The sequence below is a fragment of the Lathamus discolor genome, chromosome 1 (assembly GCF_037157495.1).
Source record: "Lathamus discolor isolate bLatDis1 chromosome 1, bLatDis1.hap1, whole genome shotgun sequence".
NCBI classification, from domain to species: domain Eukaryota; kingdom Metazoa; phylum Chordata; class Aves; order Psittaciformes; family Psittacidae; genus Lathamus; species Lathamus discolor.
In genome coordinates, this window is record NC_088884.1 from 102,305,577 (window position 1) to 102,331,365 (window position 25,789).

At 37.4% G+C, this 25,789-nt stretch overlaps 1 protein-coding gene across 4 annotated transcripts in view; it reads left to right on the forward strand.

The window, feature by feature from the left end:
- Positions 1–25,789, forward strand: part of DCLK2 (doublecortin like kinase 2) — an 89,288-nt gene that overhangs the window by 1,378 nt on the left and 62,121 nt on the right. For all 4 annotated transcript variants that reach the window (XR_010614612.1, XM_065688476.1, XM_065688490.1 and 1 more), the window contains exon 2: positions 11,794–12,128. Coding sequence is in view for 3 of the 4 variants with exons in the window: in XM_065688476.1 (XP_065544548.1) it covers positions 11,794–12,128 (335 nt within the window). In the remaining variant the exon portion in view is untranslated. The remainder of the gene's footprint in view (positions 1–11,793; positions 12,129–25,789) is intronic.

Sequence of the window (25,789 nt, forward strand, 5' to 3'; positions counted from 1 at the left end):
GAAGAACCACAGTAAAATTCTTGGCAACCTCTCAGTCATCACGATTTGTAAGAAAGGGAAATGCTTTAATTTAGTTTTTACAGTTATTATGTTGTTATTGATGCCTCACGGTGGCTTAAACTTTCAGAGAGAAAGCCCCTGTGCTGTGAAAAATTATTAACGCTTGTTAAACCAAACTGGTATAAAGTTCTCTTTCAAGTGTGATCAGAGTCCGTATCCATAGAGGGAATTATATAGCTCAACTGACTTCCAAAATAATTTTATAGAATTAAATGCTTTTCAGGATTGTTCCTATGTAACTTTTGATAATGCAACTTAGCAACTAAGTTTATGTAGACCTTGCAAATCTGAGCAGAGCAGTGCTTCACTACATCTCAAAATGGGGCTAGAAGCACTTTTTCTTCCCGAATGAAACATGCTGCTTGGTTTCAGGGAATGATAAATACCAGAACAAAGAGCAGAATTCTCCCATATTCCCACATGATGTCTTCAATAAAGTTTAAGCTCAGCATTTCATGAATCAACCTTTCAAATGTATTGGTTATATTTTGCGCAATGTGAGGTTCGTAATAAATTTGCACTTGATGCTTCCCCTCAAGTATCTAATACATTCACCACTGCAGTCTTCCACCTGGTGACTGTACGCCAGGTGTAGCTGATTTGCATTAATGAAGTACCATTTGTAGGTCTTCTAATGCCTCCTTCGATTTGGAATCTTCCCTTTTCAAAGCAGTGCTGGATCACACCTGGAGAATTTGATGAGCAAGGGAACATGAAGTTCCCTTTATGTAATCCATCAGTAAAGGCACTGGAAGCTAGGGACTAGCCATTCCAAAATGTGCACTAGGAAAGGAGAGGCTACAGCATGTGCTGCATCAGGGAGGTCTCACCCAAAAAGATATGCAAGTGGCAACACGATGCCTGAAGACTTCCCCCACCATGTGATCTACCATGAGGCTGTTCTGCAGTCAAAACAGAGGAAAAGTGAAATGATGCTAGTTCTGTGGTAATAAGATAGATGTGAAATCAACCAAAAACTTTCCCAAGATTCAGTGATTAAGTTAGAGATAGCTAAAAAAAAAAAAAAAAAGAAGAAAACATGCTGGAGTGGGGATGGTAGGGAAAGTAGATGAAGAAAAAATGGAATAAACTAATAAATTAGGGTGACTTTTGAGATGTTTGAGAAAGAATGATCTTAAGCTTTTATGGCTTAAAACAAAACAACGACAAAATTACTTGCTGGACAACAGTATAAATGCAGTGCATACTCTCACAAGTCTATTTAAGTTAATAACTGAAAGTAAAAACTTACTTCCTGTCTCTTCAAATACTCATTGAAAGAGTGACCTTTTTCGTTGCTTTTCACTGGAAGACTAAAGCAAAATAAATGTCACAACTGAAATGCTACTTCCATGATTTCTCAGTAAAATAAAAGGGGGAAAATGGTCCCAATTACTTAGTCATCTATTCATGACCAATACAACTCTTCGGGATCTTAAGAAAATCCTGTAGCATCATAATTGGATTAGTATGTTCTCCAATTAGCATGCTAAAAAACTTTACCAGAATAAGTCAATCACCATACAAAGAAATGCAAGCATAATCAGGGATGGAAAGAAAGCAAACAAGTAGTGAATCCATCATTCCTTGAAATTATTTGAGCTTTTCTGCCAGCTCTTTTGTTATAGAAGACCAGCTAGAAGATGAACTGGTTTGTTTTTATTTTATTCATGTTCAGCACAGCAAGCTTGAATTTCTGCTTTAGAATAAATACTTGAACATTGGTGATACCCTGATGCTTGAACAGCAGTAGCACCAGAACTAGTTATGAATGGTGTTTTGTTGCATTCCTTTTTAATTTTCAGAAAGGAAAATAAAATTCAAGTGCTACTGTCAATGTCAGCTACTTGAATGAACACCAGACTGAACATGGCTACTTGATACAATACCTAGCCTGTTTGCATGTCATCAGTGTTGTTGAACAGGTACCCAAACTCGCAGCACTTCAGGTTCACTAGTGACTGATGGCTCTATGAAGTGAGCAGAAGGTGAGTGCTCAGCCACTCTTGCCAAGCCAGCAAGATTTGCATTAAACTTTCCTCAACAAGAACCTGTGTGTGTAGGTCTTGGGCATTAGCAAGCCCCAGTGCAGGGAAGTTCTTTAAGGCCTATTTTCCATTTATTAGGTTAATAATTGTCTAAGGTTGAAAAGCTGGCAGCATCAAATTCTGTATCATAGTAGTCCAAACTAGCTGAATTGAGTCACTGATGAATGCTTCTGGGGGATTGGCCTTTTTTGGCAGTCTGTTTTGCTGTTTATCATTTTAAGAAGATAATAGCTAATGCACAGGCATACTGTAGATTTCAAATATTGCTGTTACAGGTTGAGACAGTGAAAAATTCAAAAAATTTGACCAGACCATGTTTATTATTCAAAAATTGACATGCTCTTTTTTTAACATATTGCTTTTCTTAACTGGATATGACAGTCAAAAAAGCATGCTCTGCTGGACTTGCCTTAGGCAAATGTTGTTCGTATTTCCAGCCCCTGTAGATTAGGGAACATTATGGCTCATGAGTTTAACAGTTTTCATTGCTTTCTTAGAATGAGACGAGTGAAGAATTTCATTGTCTGTTTGTGATCTTACTTGAGCAGACAGATCCAAGGAGGGGATAGGGGTTAGGAATATTGTGACTTTCGGTTTTCTTTCTTTCAACTTTGCCATCAGACACTACACTGTTTTTTGCTTATGAATAGGAGATTCCATGGGTAACTTTATACTTTCCTTTCAACAGTAATAATGGAATAATGGCTTCATGTTTATCCTCTACCAAAGTTTTTCAATTGTTTGTCTAAATCCTTCAGTTTTCTTTAAAAATATTTGACACAATGGTAATAGTAAGAACGGTTCCTTTTTACAGAGGTTTGTGTTTTACATTTGTCAGTCATGCTCTGGCTCACTATCCTGTGCTTTCATTGTCTTGGTAGCGAAAGACAAGGAAAGCCCTGGCTGTTCAGGTCTGCTGCAAAGTTAGGAGATATTATTGGATTTTCAGAGAGGAAACAAAGCGTAGACTGTATTCCTGGGAAGAAAAGTTAGGTTGGGTTGGCATGTGAAAGGAAATTATTCCCTAGGTAGGAAGCATTGCTAAGAGTCTTTGTTTTTTCTACTACAATGTTTAATTAACATAGTCCTTTATAAAATGTCAGTAGTTTTGTCTGCACAGTTCTGCTGACAATCAACAGGCACATGTAGTGAAATCTTTGGGCAGGAGGTAGGAAGGTTCTGAGCAGAGCAGTCAGTCCTTATGCATGGCTAAGACATGTAACACAGGACAATACCTGCTTTAAAGAAATGGGCTCTGCCACACTAATACAGATTAAAAGTGTGCTTTTGAAATGAGGTGTTGAATAATCTAGATATTTTCTGCCTTAGATCATTGCTATTGTTACTGCATATTACATTTTTAATCCTGCTTAAGTACCTGTGATTCTAGTCAATGCACTCTGTATTTTAGGTCAAGAATATATTTTCTCTTGTCAGGGCAAGCAGGTGGTAACTCCAAGTAGACAGTTTGTAATTTTGCTTCTTCTGAAAGGTATGATTATCTTCCTGTGCTAAAGCCAAATGCTGTAATGCTTTAAAAAGGGGCAAAAGTAGCAGGTTTAACAAAGAAGGGTAAAAAGGAAGGACAAAAGAAGGATTAAAAATCAGTAAAAGCATATGCTTCCAAATATATATTCGAGTCACTGTAGTTTTAGAGTCCTGAAGCAATGGGGTGTGGATGTGAAATATGGATATAATTGTTAGTTGGCTTCCCATTCAAGCAAAATAAAACAGTTCCATCACTGTGTATCTCTTCATTTAAGGGATGGGAGAAGTGTAATTTACCTGAAAAGAGTTACTTACTTACCACGGAGGACACATGTCATATTACATGGGTTTGATAACCAGATGGCCTTAATTGTCTTCTAAAAGCTTTAACCCTGCCTGAGCAGGAGGCTGGGACCAGATGACCTCCAGAGGTTCTTTCCAACCTCAACTGTTCTGTGAAAGCATGGAGGAAACGGTCTCTGAATATCCTGACTAAATAAAGGCAGAAGAGAGCTACGAGCAGCTAGTCGTCTGCTAAAATCCTGGTTGTCATCCCAGGTTTTAAAAAGTGTATGGGAAACTTAAATGCTGTAGATGAGGGAAGATTGCGACTTATAAAGGGTTATTGAAGGTGATACGAAAGTGAAGGAATTGTAAAAAACTAACAAGGAAGGAAATTCTGTCAAAGAAAAGAAGGAAACAGAGACATAAATAACTTAATTTTTCATGAAAAGGATTATTTTATTTTTATCAATCTTTTTATACATACTGTAAATACAGTGTTCTGGAAATGTGCTTGCCTTTGTGTTACACAACACAAAAGGCATACTTTCCTGTGATTTTTAAAGTTAGAAGGTTAGTAGTCCTAATAACTACTGTGCTTTACTGAATAAGCAGCTTTTGTCACCCTTGAAACTAATGAGCTCCACCAAAAGAAGCTGAGGAACATGAGATGGATTGATGAAATGTACCTGGAAACTTGTCCTATGTGCTTCTCAGGGAACGCACATTTAAAAAATAAAAAAAAAAAAAAAAAGGAGACTAGTGGCTTTCTTTCTGTAGGAATGTTTTTACCTGTGCCAGCTATATCATTCCCAGTTATGTAGTATATCATTTAAAATAATTAGGCTTTATGAGACTCTCAGAAGGTAGAAGTTTATGCTTGTTAACACCTTGCAAAAAACAAGCCATAAAACCTTGTGCAGAGACTTATGTTTCAAATATCCCAAATCAGGATTTTTGAGCGTTGTACACATAATTTCTTCCTTACATTACGTACGGTATGTCTTATCAACAGTTGGTTTAACCTAATGCTAAGGAAAATGAAATATCTACAAGTCTTTCTTTAGTAATCTCTGGTTTTAAGGATGGAAAATCCGTATGCTTCTAAGCTATTTGTTAAAAGTCTAGCAGCGGGCTTCAGCTCACAAAACTTGTGAAAAACACCAAGTTGTCAAGGAACTGTGTTTCCTTAAAACTGCACATAGTTGCAAGTGATGTACACTTGTGATACAAAGGATAAAGGTGCATCCTTCTTTTTCAGTACCTAAAATGGCATGGCTGAATTTTGGAGAGTTCACATACACCCTACTCTTTTCTTGAAAAGTGAGGTAGGCCCATCTCTGGTGACTGAGTGTCGAAGTAATAGGTGGCAAAATAAAACCTTTGTAGATGAATTTTTAAGTAAGCAAAACAGTATTTAAGCCATTCATGATCTATGGCTGTTAGTCCATTTGACCAACATAGTCTTGTTTTCTCTTTTATCCACTCTGTGTTCATCATCTGTGTTTTTCTGTTGTGAGGCAATGGTGAGTATTATGTTTAGGCGTAACTGTCTGAAACTGGAGTCCTACAGTGTGCTTAAACTGTATACACACAGCACACACAGGTCTTGCTTCGTCTGGTTATTAATGCAGTACAAGTAAATTATTTAGAGGCAGGTAATGTTTCCTTGATAATAAGCATTGTTTTGTGTCTTCTAGTTGTTTTTCTAATGCTAATAAGACATAGAGAATCAGAAGTAAACTTACTCCATTTCTTGATTATATTGTGACCCAAAATATCAGCAGATGTTACCCTTTTAAAGTGAACATATGCCCCATTTCAGGAATTTTTGGTGGTAGCAGGATTTCTTGGAAGAATTGACACTTCTAGATTGCTCTGGGTACTGTCATGAAGCGTTGGATGGATGGCACATATGGTCTATTGAAATTACAATGCCAACTTAGAAGGAGATTTCAGACTTCTGCCAAAACTACTCTGCAGCCTGGTTAAGCTTTCTGTTGTAGAATAGTTTGGCTGGGTTCAGAGTCCCAGCTGTAACCTATGCCTGTAATTCTTGCATTCTCTTCTGCATTTAAAGAAAAAGAAGAAAGTGTTGCTTAATAGGTCTTTCTACTTCATTACTCTATAGTTCTTTATCTGCAAATCTCAACGTAATATCAGTGACTAACTTCACAAACTGGTCTAAAAGCTAGGAAGCTGATTCATGTTAATGCTAATGTTGTAAGCTAGAGACATTATATTTATTTCCAGTAATGTAACTGCTGTGACTATGTGCCAGCTAAGGCTGGTATGCACTAGCTTTAGTCTTTCAAGACTATAAATGGAAAGTGGGCCTTCAAAGCATAAAAATGACCATAAAGAAGTCGATGACGTAAATATTTGAAGTATTGTTTATGCCTGTTTGTGGAGTTGGTCAGCTTTCTAGGGCTGGTAGGTGTATAAATGACAAAAAGGGGCTACACCCTGATCAAAATACCACTGAAGTTGTAGAAAATATTTTCTTAGTGATTGAGATGATATATACTTAGGTTAGACATACGAAAAATCACATTCAAGTCAGTTTGTGAAACAGACAAACATATTTTTGTATGTGATTTAAACTGTAAAATTATCTGTTACTTTGTTAACTGTTTGAAATCAGTTAAAAAATATTGGATTTCTGATAGAGTGTGGAGTTTATCAGAAGTGTGTATTTATACATGAATTAATCCCAAACAGATTTAAAATCGGGTCATACATTGAAACTGTGAGCAAATATTACACATAACATTACACTTTCAGGTTTACTTACAAAATATAAATGAGAGATAATACTCTTAGAAATTACTGTTTCTTTGAAACAGACATATAAAGATGCATTTTTTTGCTTCAAAAGATAGCTAAAATAAGAATTTAATCAATAGCATAGTGTTCAAAAAATTAATGATTGCTCATAAAGGGGTTGTGTTTTCTTAGGTATGCTTTTTTGAATATACTATTCTGCAGGAAAGCTTTCTGTAATTAACTTTATAGGTGTGATTTAGTTTACCTTTGTCTTTTTCTCTTCTTTTTTCTTAAATATTTGCTTCTTTTGAATAACTATTCTTATACCCCTATTAAACCAAACAAGTTCTTAACTCTTTCCTAGAAAATCATTCTTTACGCAGAAAGTAGCAATTGGTTTCCTAATCATATTCTGTTTCTAGCAGGGTTTTTTGGTACTTTACATGGTTCTCAATAGAACTTAGAATCTGTGGGTGATCCTGGCTGCGGTGAAATCATTAGCAGTTTGAGTAGTGATTTCAATAGAATAAAAACATCAATCTTTATCCTTTAAGTCATGAACCAAGCAAGTCACTTGGTGCATGTGTTTTCTCACAGTCCTTGCTCTAAAGCTGCCATGTGTGTCTGCCTTGCAGGTGTAGCAGTAAAATCTGTTTTCCCTGTAAAACATGTGTTACTAAGTTTATTCTACATGACTGGTATAAGAAAGCAGGCATGGAATTTAAAACACTTACTAAACAATCTGTAGTATGCTACAGATGTCCAGTAATTACAGTAATTAGTCATTCCTGTATCTGCTAATTATAGGAAATTTTGCAATCAACAAGGGAAGTTCAGGTTAGATACAAGGAAGAAGCTCTTTACTGTGAGGGTGGTGAGGCACTGGAACAGGTTGCCCAAAGAAGCGGTAAATGCTCCATCCCTGGCAGTGTTCAAGGCCAGGCTGGACAGAACCTTGGGTGACATGGACTAGATAGAGTGAGGCATCCCTGTCTATGGCAGGGGGGTTGGAACTAAATGATATTAAGGTCCTTTCCAACCCAAACCATTCTGTGATAATGTTTTTGGTTTGTTTGTTTGTTTGTTTGTTTTTTAATTTCCCCCAGTTAGCACAGTTTGTGCTTCAACTTAAGACTTGACTAAATGCAGTTGAATCAATTTGAAATTCATTCTTTTAAGGTATTCCATTGGTTTAAGTTGAAAGCACTTCTTTTTTTTTTTTTTTTTTTTTGCTTTGTTTTGTTTATCAGGAGGTGAAGATTTTTGCTTAAAGAACTAATAAGAAGTAGTATGTAGTAAACAGGTATTGCAACCTATTCAGATAATCAAGAATTATTTTATTAATGCGAGGGAACTAGTAGAAGGCAGAGAGTTTCACACTGCTGTTTTAAAGAAACAAAGATCCTTTTGGATTAATACAAAGAGTTGTGGTCAATGGCTCGATGTCCGGCTGGAAACCGGTAACGAGTGGTGTCCCTCAGGGATCGGTGTTGGGACCGGTCTTGTTTAACATCTTCATCGCTGACATGGACAGTGGGATTGAGTGCGCCCTCAGCAAGTTTGCCGATGACACCAAGCTGTGTGGTCTGGTTGATATGCTGGAGGGAAGGGATGCCATCCAGACAGACCTTGACACGCTTGTAAGGTGGGCTGATGCCAACCTTATGAAGCTCAACCATGAGAAGTGCAAGGTCCTACACCGGGGTCGGAGCAATCCCAGGCACAGCTACAGACTGGGCAAAGAAGAGATTCAGAGCGGCCCTGCAGAGAAGGACTTGGGGGTGCTGGTCGATGAGAAAATGAACATGAGTCGGCAGTGTGCGCTCGCAGCCCAGAAAGCCAACCGTATCCTGGGCTGCATCAAAAGGAGTGTGACCAGCAGGTCGAAGGAGGTGATCCTGCCCCTCTGCTCTTGTGAGACCTCACCTGGAGTACTGTGTGCAGTTCTGGTGTCCTCAACATAAAAAGGACATGGAACTGTTGGAACAAGTCCAGAGGAGGGCCACGAGGACGATCAGGGGACTGGAGCACCTCCCGTATGAAGATAGGATGAGGAAGTTGGGGCTGTTCAGTCTGGAGAAGAGAAGGCTGCGTGGAGACCTAATAGCAGCCTTCCAGTACCTGAAGGGGGCCTATAGGGATGCTGGGGAGGGACTCTTCATTAGGGACTGTAGTGACAGGACAAGGGGTAACGGGTTAAAACTTAAACAAGGAAAGTTTAGATTGGATATAAGGAGGAAATTCTTTCCTGTTAAGGTGGTGAGACACTGGAATCGGTTGCCCAGGGGGGTTGTGAGTGCTCCGTCCTTGGCAGTGTTCAAGGCCAGGTTGGATGAAGCCTTGTGTGGGATGGTTTAGTGTGAGGTGTCCCTGCCCATGGCAGGGGGGTTGGAGCTAGATGATCTTGAGGTCCTTTCCAACCCTAACTATTCTATGATTCTATGATTCTATAGTAGCTAATATGGGCTATGTTTTAGAGTTCTGCTGGAAAACAAAGTTGATAACACAGAAATGTTTTAGTTACTGCTGAGCAGTGTTTACACAGTGTCAGGGACTTTTCTGCTTCTCATATTGCCCTGCCAGAGAGTAGGCTGAGGTTGCACAAGGAGTTGGGAGGGTACACAGCCAGGACAGCTGACCCCAACTGACTCAAGGGATATTCTAAACTATATGATGTCATGTTCAGCACATAAAGCTGGGAGAAGGGAGAGGAGGTTTGGAGTGATGGTGTTTGTCTTCCCGAGACAGTTACATGTGATAGAGCCCTGCTTTCCTGGAGATGGCTGAACACCTGCTTGCCTGTAGGAAGTTGTGAATGAATTTTTTGTTTTGCTTTGCTTGCCTGCACAGCTTTTGTGTTACCTGTTAAATCTGTTTTTATCTCAATCCACGAGTTTTCTCACTTTTACCCCCCTGATTTTTCTCTCCCACGTCTGACCAGGGGAGCTGAGTGAGCAGCTGCATGGTGCTTAGTTGCCGGCTGGGTTTAAACCATTCTGCATCACACAGTAGTGTAGTTGTAGAGGCAAGAATAATAAAATGATCAGCAGTTATGTTAGTAAGTCTATTGGTATGAATTAATACTACCAGCTTCTTTGAGATGCTTCTCATTCAGCAGCGTTGTGTCTAGAGATAGCTACATGGCTAAAAAATATTTAGAAAATAAGCATAGTCCTTTGAATCTGGTATTACAGGATGCAGAGGGGAAAGCCTTTGCTTCTGTTGCGGCTGAGCTGCTGAAACAAATCTTAGACTCATAGGATAATTTAGTTTGGAAGGGACTTTCTGAGGTCATCTTGTCTTGTTTAAAGCAGGTTAAATCAGATTGCTTGAAGACTTGTTGCAACTTAGCATGTCGTTCTGGGGGCAGTGTAAGCTTCTAGGTCACCACAGATCTGAGGCCGTGTGGCATTTTTGCATTTTTTTTCCCTATCTGCAGAATAGTGCTAGTGTACATGCAGCTGTGTGGAAATCACATTCAAGGAGTTTATGGCCTAAAACCAACGCATTTTTCTTTGCTTGTGTTTGGGGAAAAGACGAGGAGTCTTGTTTTGTCTGTATTGGTTTCTATTTTGTGCACCATTTAGTCAATGAATATGGGGAGGAATGAGGGGGATGAATGAAGAGGAAGAATATACGCAAGGCTGTGGCCTCCGTAAACATTTACACCAAATTGTTTCTCTGTACCTCAGACTGTACTTTGTCTTTCAGATCGCAGTAATTCTTGAGGGGTTTGAAAGTAGTTTACTATCTTGATTTTAGAAACGGCTATACACCTTCTAAGCTAGATCAGCTCTCAAAACTAGAGTTCAGAAAATAAACGTGTTGTTTAAAAGTTTTCTAGTGTCTGTCTAAAAATAGGTATGACTTTTGTAACTTTTGAAGTATTGTCTAATAGATCTATGTGTGCTCTTTATTCTTCTTACTGTGTACAAAGGAGGTGAGTTTGGTTTATTCCACCAGTGACCTTGAGCATGTAGCTTTAACCTTCGAACAGGCTAGGCTTTTTAAGATACAGGTAGCTATTCTGCCTGGAGGAATGGTGTTTTCTGTCAGTTTGGAATGATTCTTTTTCATCCTTATGGCAATACTCTGCCTCTTTGAGAAATCTTTGGATGTCATATGTGAGATCCCAAGGATATGTGTTACAGAAATAACCCAGACTTTTCCATGGTTTGCATCTTGAGTATAGCTGTCAGACATTAAAAAGTTGTGGTAACCAACAAACAACAGTTTGAAAACTGTTCTAAGGAGAAAAAAAAAAAAAAAAAAAGCCAGTTAGTTTGCAGCCTCCTTTGTCTGAACAAATGGAGAAAAGTAGCAAATTCCTTAGATCTGCATCGTGACTGGCGCTGCTTTAAATAATTTGATGTAAAAATGTGTATTACTAGTCTGTGGTAACTTTTCTGTCCTTTCACCTCCCTTTTATGACTTCAGGAGATAACAGCAGTGCAGGCTTTGAATTAGGAAGGAAATTAAAATGGAGAAGTGTAAATGTCCTTTCATATTCCTGTCACCTCAAAGTCTCATTTGTGACCTCAGCAGGTGTTTCTTGGTCTTAAAAATGTTGAAGTGAGTACATTTCAGCAGTGTATTCTTGGTAGAGAGGCAATAACTCCTGGTAAATTAATGTGCCCTTCAGGGCAGTCATCTTGAGATGTTTGAATTTACTCTGTTAAAGCTTGTTCCCTCAAAATAATTCATAATTAAGCATAGGTATGTGTGTACACATCTTGAAGTATATACTTGAGGAATACGTAGGGAAGGGTCTGGGTATTTGCTGTAGGAGAATGCTCTTAATGTCATGTATTGTGAGCTCAAGTAATTTAAGCACTTGCAAAGTAACTCTGCAGTCAGAACTTATGATTCAGAAGAAATGAAAACATCTCCAACCCCCACATTACCCTCTACATTTTTATTTTATTTTATTTTTTAATTTCTTAACCAGAGGTCTTTTGAAACCTGTTAAAACCACTCTGAGAGTATTGTTTGGGTGGAAAGCTGCGGTAATTTACAGTCCTCCATTCAAAATGGCCTGCAGTTGAAACACAGGAAAATCACTCATTAAAAAGTTTATTTATTTATTTTTTATTTGGCAAATAATATCTTCAAACCCCCTAAAATTATGAAAATGTCATCTTCTTTTCAGGTGAAAGTTACGTATGTGCATCCAATGAACCATATCGCAAGGTTGATTACACCAAGAACGTCAATCCAAACTGGTGCGTGAACGTTAGGACTGGGTCCACTCGATCCTTGACATCTTTGTCATCCACAAAGAGTGAAGTGAAGGAGAGTAAAGATTTCATTAAACCCAAATTAGTGACTGTTATTAGGAGTGGAGTAAAACCACGGAAGGCTGTGAGAATTCTGCTGAATAAGAAGACTGCTCACTCTTTCGAACAGGTCCTGACTGACATCACAGAAGCCATTAAGTTAGATTCAGGTGTAGTCAAGAGACTTTGTACACTGGATGGAAAACAGGTATGTGAATAAGTTGCTGCGACCATCTAATAATTATGAGTTAATCTAAGCTTGTTTTCACAACTTGAATTATTTTCACTGTATATGCTTTAACCTGCTTCTGAATAAGGATCGTTAACAAATAGCAGCTTTGAAAATTTGTATTAAAATATTAATAGCTAAAAGCAACAAAATTTTATATAATGCAAAAGACCTTAACCACTTTACATTTCAAGTAAAAAAAAAAAAAAAAAGTATCTTTTTCATATAGTTACTCTGTTGCATAGCTAAAAAAAGTGCCCGTTGATTAAATAATGCAGTTTATTTTAAAGCAAACTTCTTTAAATACATATGTGTTTTCAGAAGCAGAGTCATATTTTCAGCTTACATAGTGCTGAATGGTATAAGAAAAATACTGTTGCCTCCTTCCATTTCATTTCCACAGGTTGCTATTTAAGTAGCAAAAGGACAGAAATGTCATTCTGGATAGTAACTGACATGATCTAAGGCCAAGAATTTTACGTGAAATGAATAATTCTGGAGGGGTAGTCATATCTTTGCAACTTGTTTTTACTTTTATTTTTACACAGATTGTCTCGATAGGAGGTCTGTCTCCCTGATTGTGTTCTGTGTTCCATGGATACCCTTTTTGTAATTAAGTTCTTGAAAAGAGCTTCTGTTCTTTGACATTAAATATAGTGAGGCAAATGCATCACTAAGGATCCTGTTTTTCAGTATTTGGTGGCACTGTAATGTGCTCTTTAGCTCTTCTAATAGGTTTTATTTTTAATGAGATTTGTTAATGTGACGTTTTTTTGTGGTTTTGGTTTCTTTTTTTTGTTTTCTGTTTGTTTGTTGATTTTGTTTATTTTTAGAGAATCCTTTCTAGGAATGTCTGAAATGTAATTTAGTTATGTTTAATTTCATTCATAATAAAATAGCTTTGAGGATATTTATTATACAGTAGTTAGTCTTTTCTGCCCATGAAGTCTTCTCTTACTTTCATAGATAAAATGATTTTAATATTCCTAAGCAAGTAATAGAGTCAGGAAAGTAAACTGCAAAAGCTAGGATTTTCATTTCAGATTCACCTTTTCTATTGTATTGTTAATATAGAACACTCACTGGTCTGCGTTGATGTGGGAGATGCAGTAGTGTATCAGGGACCAATAAAGTTAATTAACAGTAAATCTCACATATTTTGCTTACACATTAATGTCACCACATTTGTCACTGTGGTAGATGATGGCTGTCTTTAGTCCACAGTGAGGATGGCTGATCATTAGTAATGCTCCAAAATAAGTGTAACATTTCTAATTGTTGCAGTATCTCCCCCTGTCCTTCTGTAGTAAAAGCAATAATGAAATTTGGACTACAGACGTACATGTTTCAGCATTAGTAATGCATAAATATGGGGACTTCCCTTCCATTTGGAAGAAGGGCCTTTTGGCTTTTCTATATACTTTGGGAAGGAGCCTTTGCTTGCACAACCATAGTGGAATTGTGATTCACGCGACCATGGGATATAGTGTCCCAGACGGAAGACCTATGGCTTTAAACACCCTGATAATAAAAGCCTCCTTCTGCTTATCTATGAAGATAGAGACTTCTGGGGAAAGTCTCTTTCCAAAGAGATGTTTGTTTGTTTGTATGTTTGTTTGTTTGTTATTTTTCACAAAGTAAAGGGCTGACCCCAGTGTGAGGCAATAGGGATTTATTTTTTTTAACTTGTTCATTCCTGGTACACGTAGAGGTTGGTGCCCAAAGGCCTTTTGGGGTTTGGCAAATAGAGTTGCTTTGCTGCCAATTACCAGTTGGTGGAAATTTCTAAGCCTATTTTCTCTAATGTAGTAATTGCTTATTCTTCTAAATCTGCTAGGAAGGCAGATCTTTTATGCTCATTGTACTGTTGGCACAGCTTGAAAGGCAACCATTAAAAAAAAAAGGCATTTTGTAGATGGCTACATTCCTATAAATGCAGCTCTTGTGTTTCTCCGGCTTTTGTGTTTTTTGGTTTGGGTTCGTGGTTTTGGTTTTTTTTTGGGTTTTTTTTTTGTTTGTTTGTTTGTTTTCTTTTTCCTGCTCCTTCATATTTTTATCCCTGAGGAAATAGGTATTTTTTCCTTTTGTTAGGGAATGTGTTGGTTTGTTTACATAGGGTGACTTTGTTTTCCAGTAGAATTTTTTAACACATAGCAGAGAAACGATCATGAAAGAGCAGTGTAAGGGAAAGGATGTCTTCAGAATAGTTTTTATTTACATCATTAGTCCCGACTGTAGCAAATCTTGATTATAGTAACACAGAGAATAACATCCATGTTGGTTATTTTCCTTGATTATTGTGTATGAAAACAGACAATTATGTGGGTTTAATTTAACATTGTTACATTTTAATTGTAGCATTGTAGCATTTAAATGGTATCATTTTAACCATGTAATTGCAACACTGTATCTTTTGTAACATTTACAAGTTTCTGGTTTGTCTTCCGTTTCAATATAGGATGCTGTAACTTAGCATATTAGTACTCTGTAGCCTCTATCTAGTACAGTTTACTTAACTACATTGATGCAAGGCTGACTTTTCAATTTTAAACTGTTGAACAACCAATTTTTTTTTTTACCTCCCAAGACTTTTGTGGTGGTTTCAATGTGAAGAAAAGTATTCCTGTAAAAGTAACTAGGCTTTAACTTTGCAGTGCAGGCTTCTGCTATTCCGGTCTTTGTCTCTCTGACATTGAGGTTTGCCTAATAGATTTGTTTGACCAAAGTACTTTTCTTCCTTGGCTGCAGTTTTCCTGGAATCTGTCACTGTCCTACTGTGAAGCAAGGACAGTCAGACTGAAACTTCTCCAGTTGGGAAGTTAACCCTTTGTTATCTCTGAAGAGAATAGAGAGTTTCTGTCTTGCTAAACAAAGTTCAAGCTTCAGTCATTGTGAAGTGTAGGGCAGCAATTTAATGGCAAATTACCTGCACTAATTATTTAAAAGAATATAATACATGGGTATGTGTTGGGGGGGATTTCCTATGAGAAACTCACAAAAAGACATTCAGAACTCTGAAATATTATTTGACACACAAAAGAAAAAGAAATCTTCACCCCAGGAAGAGAGTAACTTTTAAAGCTTGCATTCTGTTGCAGTTTCATGGATTAATACCCATAGCAGGATTGAAAAAGTGGATGAGCCACCTTTCTTTTCTATACTCCATTCCCCAAATAGTGAGAACATACCACAGATAAGCCTTATTTTAAAGGTATCTTTTGATGGGCCATGGGTATGTTGGTGACTATCTCTGAAACCAAAAGCTCCCTAGTTTTCTATTAATGAAGTTTTGCATAAGGTGTTCATTAAAAGTAGATGGGTAACTGAAGAAAACAGATACTACATTTGGAAGTATTCATCAGATTTATGCTCTCTGATGAATTTTGTAATTGTTTTGTAATGGAAATACTAAGCAGACCAACCGGAGCTGTTAACGCACCCATCGTAGAGGGCAGAAACCAAAACAAGGGCTGAGGAGGAGAGATCTCATTTACTAGTAGAACAGATACTCCCCGTATTATTGTTTCAATTCTTTTGGCACATAGGCTTCTGTCATTCAGATCTGAGTATCTTCATTAATACAGTATTTTTACTAGAATCTTAATCTCAGTGAGAGCTGACTATTTATTACTGAGGCAGGTTTTGGAAAATAGTAATTTTGGTTTTCTCAGTTTTGCAGTTTTTTATGCAAAGACATAATTGGATGGGGTGGGGTTTTCTCAAATAATTTTACTGTAATGAACTGAGTAATTTTAATAGCTATTTAACTCTAGTTCAATTATCTCCTACCTAATGCCTAATGGAAAGACTACTTGATTTTCAGCTGTATTTTATTTGTTGGCAGTACACTTTTTTAATTAAGAAACTAGGCACTAGGAGTTAGGTATATCTTTGTGTGTGTGTGTCATTTAATTGTACTGCTACAACACTGTCTGATATCTCACTGCAGGCTGAGAAACACTTGTAATAGAAACTTGCTTCCATGTTATCAGGCATTATGTGTAGTTGAAAGCTATTGAAATCAAAAGAAGCCTTTATCTTATGTGTCAGGCTCTAATGTAATACAGGTGTTTTCACAAATATATTGGAAATAGCACAGATTTGACCTGTGGCTGCAGGCAATTGTGAGAACATAGAAAGCTCCAATTTTTTTGCAATTCTAGTTCTACTGGAATTTAGAACAGCACTTTAAGCTGAAGTACTGTGTTAACCTGCAAGTATTAGAAGGGAAAATATTCTTAAGCCTATAAATTCCACAGAACCTAAAAAGACATATATTGTTATAGAGGAATGTCAGTGACAGCTGCAAAGAGAGTGATTCTCTGCATTGCTGATCCCACTGAAGTCTGGCATTTGTGGGCAAGGAATCTTTCCTCACCCAGCTTCAAGACTTAGAACGCTAATGATAGTCCCTGCATTCACCTTGAAGGCTTAAGGATCAGAAAAGGTAGGGTAAACTTTTGGAAAGCAATTTAAAAATTGTCATGCAAACTGCAACAGACTACTTGGTAATTTAACACTATGGATATTATTGACAATGTTAGCTACTGGAAGAGTAGGTGTGTTGGATAGAATGGTTTTTCATAAGTTGCGGTTGATGTCTGCAAGAAAAAGCACCTTAAACTGCTTATCTTATAATTACATGTAACTTTGTCTGCTGGGGGAGGGGAATTGCTGTGGTCTTCATATTGTTGTATCATTGACTTAAGCATCAGCAGAGTGTGTGCAATGTTGTATGAGAGAATGGGAATGGGAGCGTTACTTCTGAGACTTCTTGATGTAGCAGTGGATAGCACTGATACTGCTGCAATGTACGAGTAAAATATATTGATGGAGATGCAACCAGCAGTATTATTTAGATAATCTTTAAAAGAGAGAACATAGAACTTCTGAGAGAGGCACCTTCCAAGACAGTAGGAACTAAGCAGCCTGGGAAAGTAAATCAGAAAAGATACACACAGTACAGAGGAGGAAAATAAAAGCTCATGTTTCTTATTTGCTGGATGGACATCAGACAAAACCAGTGTGGAAGAGATAAAGATTATTCTCCAAAGCATAGGAAAACACATAAAAATTGTATAGAGGAGTTCTGAACAGTCTAATTGTCCTATAGTTGATTTTCATTGGGTGATATGAGTGTCCCTAAGGTTGAGCTAAATAAACTTTACTCTGAGACTGATGGGGGAAAAATTGAGGAAGTGAATCACTTGCTTATGTTTGGCTGGATCCTTTTTCCCCTTTTATATGTAAATATGCACCAATGGAACACCTCTATTATGTAAAAGTCAAAAAATTCCACATTATTTGGTATAGCCATATTTATGTGTACTGGCTGGAAGGGCTTTAACATAGCACATGTCTGTTCAGGGAGTCTGCTGGCTTAGGCTGAGCTCAGAGCACAAAATGTTACAACATGTGGGATTTTAGAACGGTTGTTGCTTGTTTGGTTGGGTCTTTTTTTTTTTTTTAACAATAAAAAGTTATGAAACAATGACTTGACAAGGGGAAGAAAACAATAAAACAACAGTGGCTATTTCCTTGTGTCTAATGTAAGCTTTTTGACTGTCTTTTCACATTAGTCGGCAACAGAAGCATGATCTACTAAAAAATGCACTAGTTTCTGGATGCATGTTTGGAATACTGTTATTCAGAATAATTATTGGTGATTTGCTGCCAAACTGGCATTTCATATTGAGTTGGGGTTAATGATTGTGTGTCCATACTAGTCACTATAAATGACCTGGGAGACAGAATGGAGGATAAGTTAAATAAACACAACAAACACACCAAAAGGATGAACTGCAGGAATCCTTGACACCAAAAAGACAGAATAATCTTGAAAAACTGCAAAAATAGCTTAGGGTAGAGCAGGGTGAGTAACCTTAAACTCACTAGTTTTTAAGAACACAGATAGAAAACAACAAGTAGTTCTGGTTGAAGTGGCAAAGGATCACAGCTGAAGATGAATTAATGGTGTGAATGGTTGTGCATAGGAGAGGAAAAACAACATACATACAAAAGTTATGGTCAGTAATCTCGTTTCTGATGTACATGTCAGATGACCATTCTGCTCTGTCTCACTCAGTGCAATGACAGCAGAAAGAGACAGCTTTATTACAGAAAACCCATAGAAGAGTAAAAATGACTAAGAAAACGTGTTTTATGAAGAAATACTGAAGGAAATGGGATTGCTTAGACTAGAGAAAGATCATCATCCCAGGGGGATGAATAAAACCGAAACAAAAACCTAGCAACAAAGAAAAAGAAAATTAATTCTATGTCCTCCCTGTGTAGAGGAAAAGAAATAATAGGCTTAAAGTTAATCAGATCCAGTGGAACTCAGTGGTAAATAGTCACTGTAAAATTAAGATTAATGAAGAGTTGATTTTTGCTGGAGCAGATAAATGGAGTCTAACAGTCTCTGAGGTTTCTGAAAATCCTTTTGGTTGTGAGTGGTTTTGGTATGTAAAGGCTATCTACAGCTGTGGAAATGCTGTTGAGCTAGAGATAAAATAACAAATCTGGATACCAGTTATATTAAAATGTGAATGTTTACACACCTGCGTCCCACAGAGAATTCATACAGCAGGGTTTACAGTTAGAGTAAGTTTCATCCAATGCTAGCAAACCTTCTAATTTTGATATGAAATGTGATTTAGGGCAAGTTGGGCTTGTACTAGAGGCTAAAATTGTTTTAGAGAACAACCATGGAGAGTTATCCATGTGGGACACAAATCTTGCAAGCCTAAGGAAAACAAAAGAATTAAAGTGGCCCTAATCTTGAGGAAGTCTGCATGGCAGGAAATTAATTCATCCAGGGATACCACTATGTGATATTTTTATTCAGACTTTCAATTGGTATGCTCAGAACTGGAAGCTGTGATTATTGTTAGAAGGGGAAAATAGTGTACTCAAGTAGAAGAGATAATTTTGGCCTCCATTCATGGACATAAAAATATTCCCATCTGTAGTTATTTATGGAAGGAAGTGTTATCTGGAGCTAAACTGCAATTAACTGTGCCCTGTCATAGATGCAGAGATCTGAAAAATACCCTAAGTATGAAAATACAGGTATCTTTTTGCAGCTACAAATCTTTTAATGGAGCATTTTCTAAAGGATTTTCATTACATGTGGTGGTGCAAAGGCTGCAGGCAGCTAATGTGTGGTTTAGGATTTACCCTAGAAAGTATTTACAACTTTATCGTGATTTTCAGAGGATCATATTACCAGTCCAATTACAGTTTTGAGGAAAAAAGAAAAGGTAACAAAATTGTGATGATTAAGTTGCCTCAAAAAAAGTATTAAAAAAGAAATAGAATCTTGAACATCTAGTGAGTCATTTCAAAAGAGTGTCTTAAATTGGAAGTGAATAATAATGTCAAAGAAGCTGTTCAACTTTGTTGCATACGCAAAAATAAAGGTCATGCCATGTGAAATAGTAGTGGAAAACTTGGGTTTCTGGAACAAAGGTATTCAGAATTTGGGGGAGGAGAGCAAGCCTTGTGTCTTATCCTTACTTTCTGGAGATCAATAGTCCAAAATAGAATAAGAATAAAATAGAGAACGTTTATTTCTTTCCTCCCCACAGGGATACATAATTCTAGCTTTAGCGAAGTGGTGTAACGTTACTGAGAATGTAATTACTGGGGTCCAGTGAATGTGAATTTAACCTTTTTCAGTGAGGCAGGTTTAGAATGTACTTAGTAATACTCACTGCCATCACACTAGCAGGTTGGTGAATAAGGATGTTAAAAGAACAGACTACTTCTGTAAGTGAACATAAAATCAGACCCTGGTGTGAAGTCAGCACTTTTAAATCAGAGCATGGTAACTGAAAACAAAAGTGCTGATATTTTAGCTAAAAGTGAACATGTGTGTTCTGTTAAAAGCGACATCCAACTTGCTGGAGTCTTTGCAGATCTGTAGAAAGGATAAATCCTACTGCGTTTTCAGTTTTAGTCTGTACACACCAAGAGCTGACAGCACTTAATAAAAATTACATGCTGCACAGTGTGGGAAACAATCACTGCAAAAATAGGTGTCACCAGTGGTAACATTGTATCTTTGTTGATGTATGATTACAGTAATTTTAGTGCTGGGTTACAAAAATGGTGTGTGTAGCTCTTGGAATAAAAGCGGTATGCTGTCATTGTCTGCCATCTGCCATGCTAAAGATTGAATCACATGACTTGGAAACTAAACCTTGGGAATTTGTTGTGTCCCGCAGAGCCTTGCCATTAACAGATAATTAGTCTGGTAAAAATCTTTTGAATTCATTCTGCAGCTGTCATATGCCAGATTAGGATTTGTGTCACAGGCTTCTCATTACTTTGAGATCTTGCAAATTTTTTTCACCATAATTAAATTACCCTGTGTTACTTCAGTAAACAGTTCTTGCATTATCACATTTAAACATGCAAACTTTTCCTTAAGAAGCCTGCTACACCTTACAGTGTAAAGCTGTTTACCAACCGTATATGAAGGGGTTTCAAGGTTGAATTTTCTCCATTCCTGTTCACAACACAGTCTATCAGCAGATTTTTTAGTTTTCAGATTTGTCTTTCAGGTTGTCAGGTTGATGGATCAGTTATAGTAGCTGCTGCTTAGTTGGCTGTAATCAGATTGTCAGTGTCTATTAAGTCTACTGAAGCAAAAATACTGAAATCTTAAAATATTAACATTTTGTCTAGGTTTGTACCAGTTATTAAGAAAAATGGCATTCTCTTCCGTAATAAATTAATGGCAGGAAACATGAAACAGTTTGGCAGAGAGAGGAAAGGAAATATTCAGCTTTAATGTTTAAAATATTGCTAGCTGATTAATTTGCAATGAACCTTTAAACATAGTAGTCTGAAGACTCTGAAGGGAAAGTAGCAACACAAACCAACTTTTAAAAGCAGAGGGCTTGCAAATACTTAAATGGGACAATGACCATGTTTGTGGCTTGAAGTTTATAAGCTTTGGAAAGGAAGGGGTGATACTCAGTGTTTTCTCTGTAGGTAGTGAAAGTCAGTGGTTTTGTAGCACTCCTCTTGTTTACAAAGTCAATAATCATTTTCTTATGTTGTGCAAATACATAATCTATGCCGTGTTCTTAAATATTTATTTTGTTCATATTTATTTGATATTTCATTTGTTGATACATGGCACAGCGTATTTCTGCAATCATGGTAGGCTTTTTGAAGAAAATAAAATATTTTATAAGAAAGCAGAGAGAATAAAACATAACTTGTAAAGTAAATGTCAGGTTAGATTTTTGGGCTAGTAGATTTGGTGCTTCTTGGCTTTGACCTTCTTATCTCTAACCTTCAAGTCAACTAGTATTTAGCTAAGGAATGATAGTCTGAAAAATTTTTTGGAAAATAGCCTGGCTGGTTAAGAAAAATAAATATGGCTGAGTAACAGACAGCTGGAATCCTCTTTCTAGTTGCTTTCTGAAGGTGCCATTTTCTTGCATGTGGAAAACTTGCAGTTTCTCTTTTAAAGAAATCAAGGATCTGGTTGATTTGAATGTGCATAAAATTGAACAAGGGAGATTCAAGCATAGAGAAATGTGGAATTGGATCCTAGCTAAAGAGTTATTTGCCTTAATCTCCCTTTATTTTGAAAGGAATCCAATAATAAAGACACTTAGAATAGACCTATAGAGTTGTACAGGCTTGTTATTTTTTCCTATCTTCTCAATTAGTTGATTTTAGGAATATGTAATTATGATACTTATATCTAAATAACTTCTTTTTTGTTCCATTTATAAGTCACTAAATATACAAAATTAAGAACAGTATTACAGCAAGTGAGGGAGTTAAGTGTTTCACAGTACTTCTTGCAAATTGCAGACACTTGGCTGGTATTTCCAAAGTAACTATAATGGCTTGCTCTCATATTTTGGCAATAGTCAGTGAGAGGTGAAAGCTTCTATTCCCTGAACTTCTTTTTTTTCAATGTTATCTACTGTCACAGTAACTCTATCTTGCATATATATATATCTTTATTAAGATATAACAGGAGTTATATTTTATGTTATAAGTTATGTTATAAGTTATTCTTATGTATAATGTATATAGGAGATATAACATGAATGCTAATACTAGGAGTGTTCATTGGTCATAATATTGTGTAACTTTTTAGGTTTTTTGCCAAAATCGGCATGAAGTGCAGATTAGATGGATGAACATTTTTTTTTTTTTTTTTTTTAATTTGGAAGTTTTTCATCTTCATTTAATACCTATTTAACAAAGTATGATTGACACCACACATATATTAATGAAAATAAAAGACTTGCCCAAAACTTTGTTCCAATACAAATGAAAAGATATGAATAGAAAATTATTGGAAGCACTGAGACATTAGGTACCTCCAAAAATGATTAGGAGTTTAGCACCTTTCTGAGTCTTATCAGTCTTTCAAGAAGTCTCTTTCCCAATACTTAGTAAGAATAAAGATTTATTTGGAATTTATACAGGTAAATACTAGTATAAGTTATCACATATGGGGGGAGGGTCTGTCTGAAAATTCACTCTGATTGCTGTTTAAGAAAAAAAGGACCTCTAGTTTTAAAGCTATTTCAATATGATTAGCCAAATAAAGTCTATAAAACCAGGTCACAACACTTAAACCCTTCGATCGCTGATGACCTAATTTAATGAATGTAGTTTTCTAGTGAGAGCAAGTAGACAGCAATGTCCTTTGTAAACTCAATGTTCAGTTGTATCTCCACACGAGGTCAGGGAAAAATATTTTTTAATTGTGTTGGACATCTGAACTGTTAGGGATGGGGAGATGGATTCATCCTTTACTCCCATACTCATTGCAGAAATAAAGGATGGATGCACAGCTATTTGGACTTTTATTGAGCTACCTCTGGTTGTAGAGAGAAAACAGCCAGAGCACATGGCCATCCAGCTACATTTCTTTGTTTGCTCTAGTTCTTCTTAATCCTCCTTAAGCTAATGCATTCCTTGGGTAAGCATTGCTAAGTCAAGATATGCAGAGCTACTCCACTGCTTGCATATTAGTGTCAAAAAACTCTGCAGGGATTTTTATCAACTCGGAACCCAGCAGGCATCCAGAGTAAAGGGGGACTTCAAATCTATTAATAGCTAGACTTCCAAGATTTCTACTAAATGCTCACCCTGTGGGAAAGATCCTTATGTCACATCCTAGACCTTCATCTTCATCAGATGCAAGCCTGGTAGTGCCTAAAATGCTTATCTGAAATTGAAACCTTCACTTTATCCATCTTGCTTGAATAACAATTATTAACTAAGTAATAACGGCAGCTTTCATTGTATTAGCCTTGTCACCAGGGTCTTGACCTGATGGCTGGAGGTGAAGGGCATCATTTGTTTATCAAAAGCCTCCTGAAGAGAGGAAACAGGATAGTCCATGATACTGTCCTATGGAGAATGTTGCTGTCATGTAAAACCATTTTGTACTTACTCTTCCAGTTGTGAAAGATAAATTATAATAAAAAAAATATGTTAACTGATAAGCTAAGCAAAATGATTGCATACCAGTTCAGACATAAATTATCAATACACAGTAAGTTATATTTTCTGGATAATGGAAAAACTGTGAGATTAAGGCTTTGGACATTTCTGCTAAATATGACTCCCCACTGTTTCACTGCTCTCAAGTTTGTAGTGTATGTCTGAGATGACTTCCAATTCTTTCCATATGATTTATGTTTCATTTTTTTAAGCCCTTCATCTGTAGCCAAGTTTATTGGTGAAATTCCCTTGAAATCACTCATGCATTAGAGGTAGAATATGCCTGTCTCCTGGCTTGTTTGCCTGATAGTTAGAAGTGGATCTGTCTTTTAAATGGAATCTTTTCCTTTTCCCCAAATTTTTCCAGAATTGTAATCTCTGTGTTTCCTTCTTCTCCTCGAAGCCAGCGGGGATTGTTACACATCTTGGTAACAGAACATATTGCTGAAATTCTCATTGCTCTGAACAAAAATTATTTGTTGCTGTAAGCATTGGGGAAGGATGGAGGGAGAAGAGAGGGTCCAGTATTTTCACATGCAGACCCAACTATTAATCTTTGTTAGTACACTGATAAGAATTGTACTGCTTCTTTTGTATGACTGAAAAAAAGGATTATGTGAAGTTCAAAATTGACATGTGACTGAACTAGAAAAGACTTGTAAGGTACAAAGACGTAAGTATATGTAAAGAAAGAAATATTTCATATTTCTTTCAGTCTCATTACCTTTTGTGTAAACTGACTGTGTTGTAATGAGACTGAAGTTAGGGGCTCTTTGTGTCCTTGGTTTTATGAAGTTCAACCACGACAAGTGCAAGGTCCTGCACCTGGGTCGGGGCAATCCCAGGCACAGCTAAAGACTGGGCAAAGAAGAGATTCAAAGCGGCCCTGCAGAGAAGGACTTGGGGGTGCTGATCGATGAGAAAATGAACATGAGCCGGCTTCAGTGTGCGCTCGCAGCCCAGAAAGCCAACCGTATCCTGGGCTGCATCAAAAGGAGCGTGACCAGCAGGTCGAAGGAGGTGATCCTGCGCCTCTACTCTGCTCTTGTGAAACCTCACCTGGAGTATTGTGTGCAGTTCTGGTGTCCTCAACATAAAAAGGACATGGAACTGCTGGAACAAGTCCAGAGGAGGGCCATGAGGATGATCAGGGGACTGGAGCACCTCCCGTATGAAGATAGGCTGAGGAAGTTGGGGCTGTTCAGTCTGGAGAAGAGAAGGCTGCGTGGAGACCTCATAGCATCCTTCCAGTACCTGAAGGGGGCCTATAGGGATGCTGGGGAGGGACTCTTCATTAGGGACTGTAGTGACAGGACAAGGGGTAACAGGTTAAAACTTAAACAGGGGAAGTTTAGATTGGATATAAGGAAGAAATTCTTTCCTGTTAGGGTGGTGAGGGACTGGAATGGGTTGCCCAGGGGGGTTGTGAGTGCTCCGTCCTTGGCAGTGTTCAAGGCCAGGTTGGATGAAACCTTGTGTGGGATGGTTTAGTGTGAGGTGTCCCTGCCCATGGGAGGGGGGCTGGAGCTAGATGATCTTGAGGTCCTTTCCAACCCTAACTATTCTATGATTCTATAGTAGCTAATATGGGCTATGTTTTAGAGTTCTGCTGGAAAACAAAGTTGATAACACAGAAATGTTTTAGTTACTGCTGAGCAGTGTTTACACAGTGTCAGGGCCTTTTCTGCTTCTCATATTGCCCTGCCAGAGAGTAGGCTGAGGGTGCACAAGGAGTTGGGAGGGTACACAGCCAGGACAGCTGACCCCAACTGACTCAAGGGATATTCCAAACTATATGATGTCATGTTCAGCACATAAAGCTGGGAGAAGGCAGGGGGGTTGGAACTAGATGATCTTGAGGTCCTTTCCAACCCTAACTATTCTATGATTCTATATCCACATATAATTAGTCTGAAAATGTTTTAGCTAATTCATCTTCACTCTTAATGTGAGTCAAGGCTAACATACCCAAAAAATTTTATTTTTAGTGAAGAGCTAGATGTTTGTGTTTGACACCTGGATGTTTATGAGAATACCTTATCTGTGAACTGTCCTCATCTGGCAGGAACAAGTTATAACTTTGTCTTGTTCTATAAAAGTTCTCTTTTAATTGTCATTTGCTGCAACAGAAAGTACAGGTTTTCTCCAAA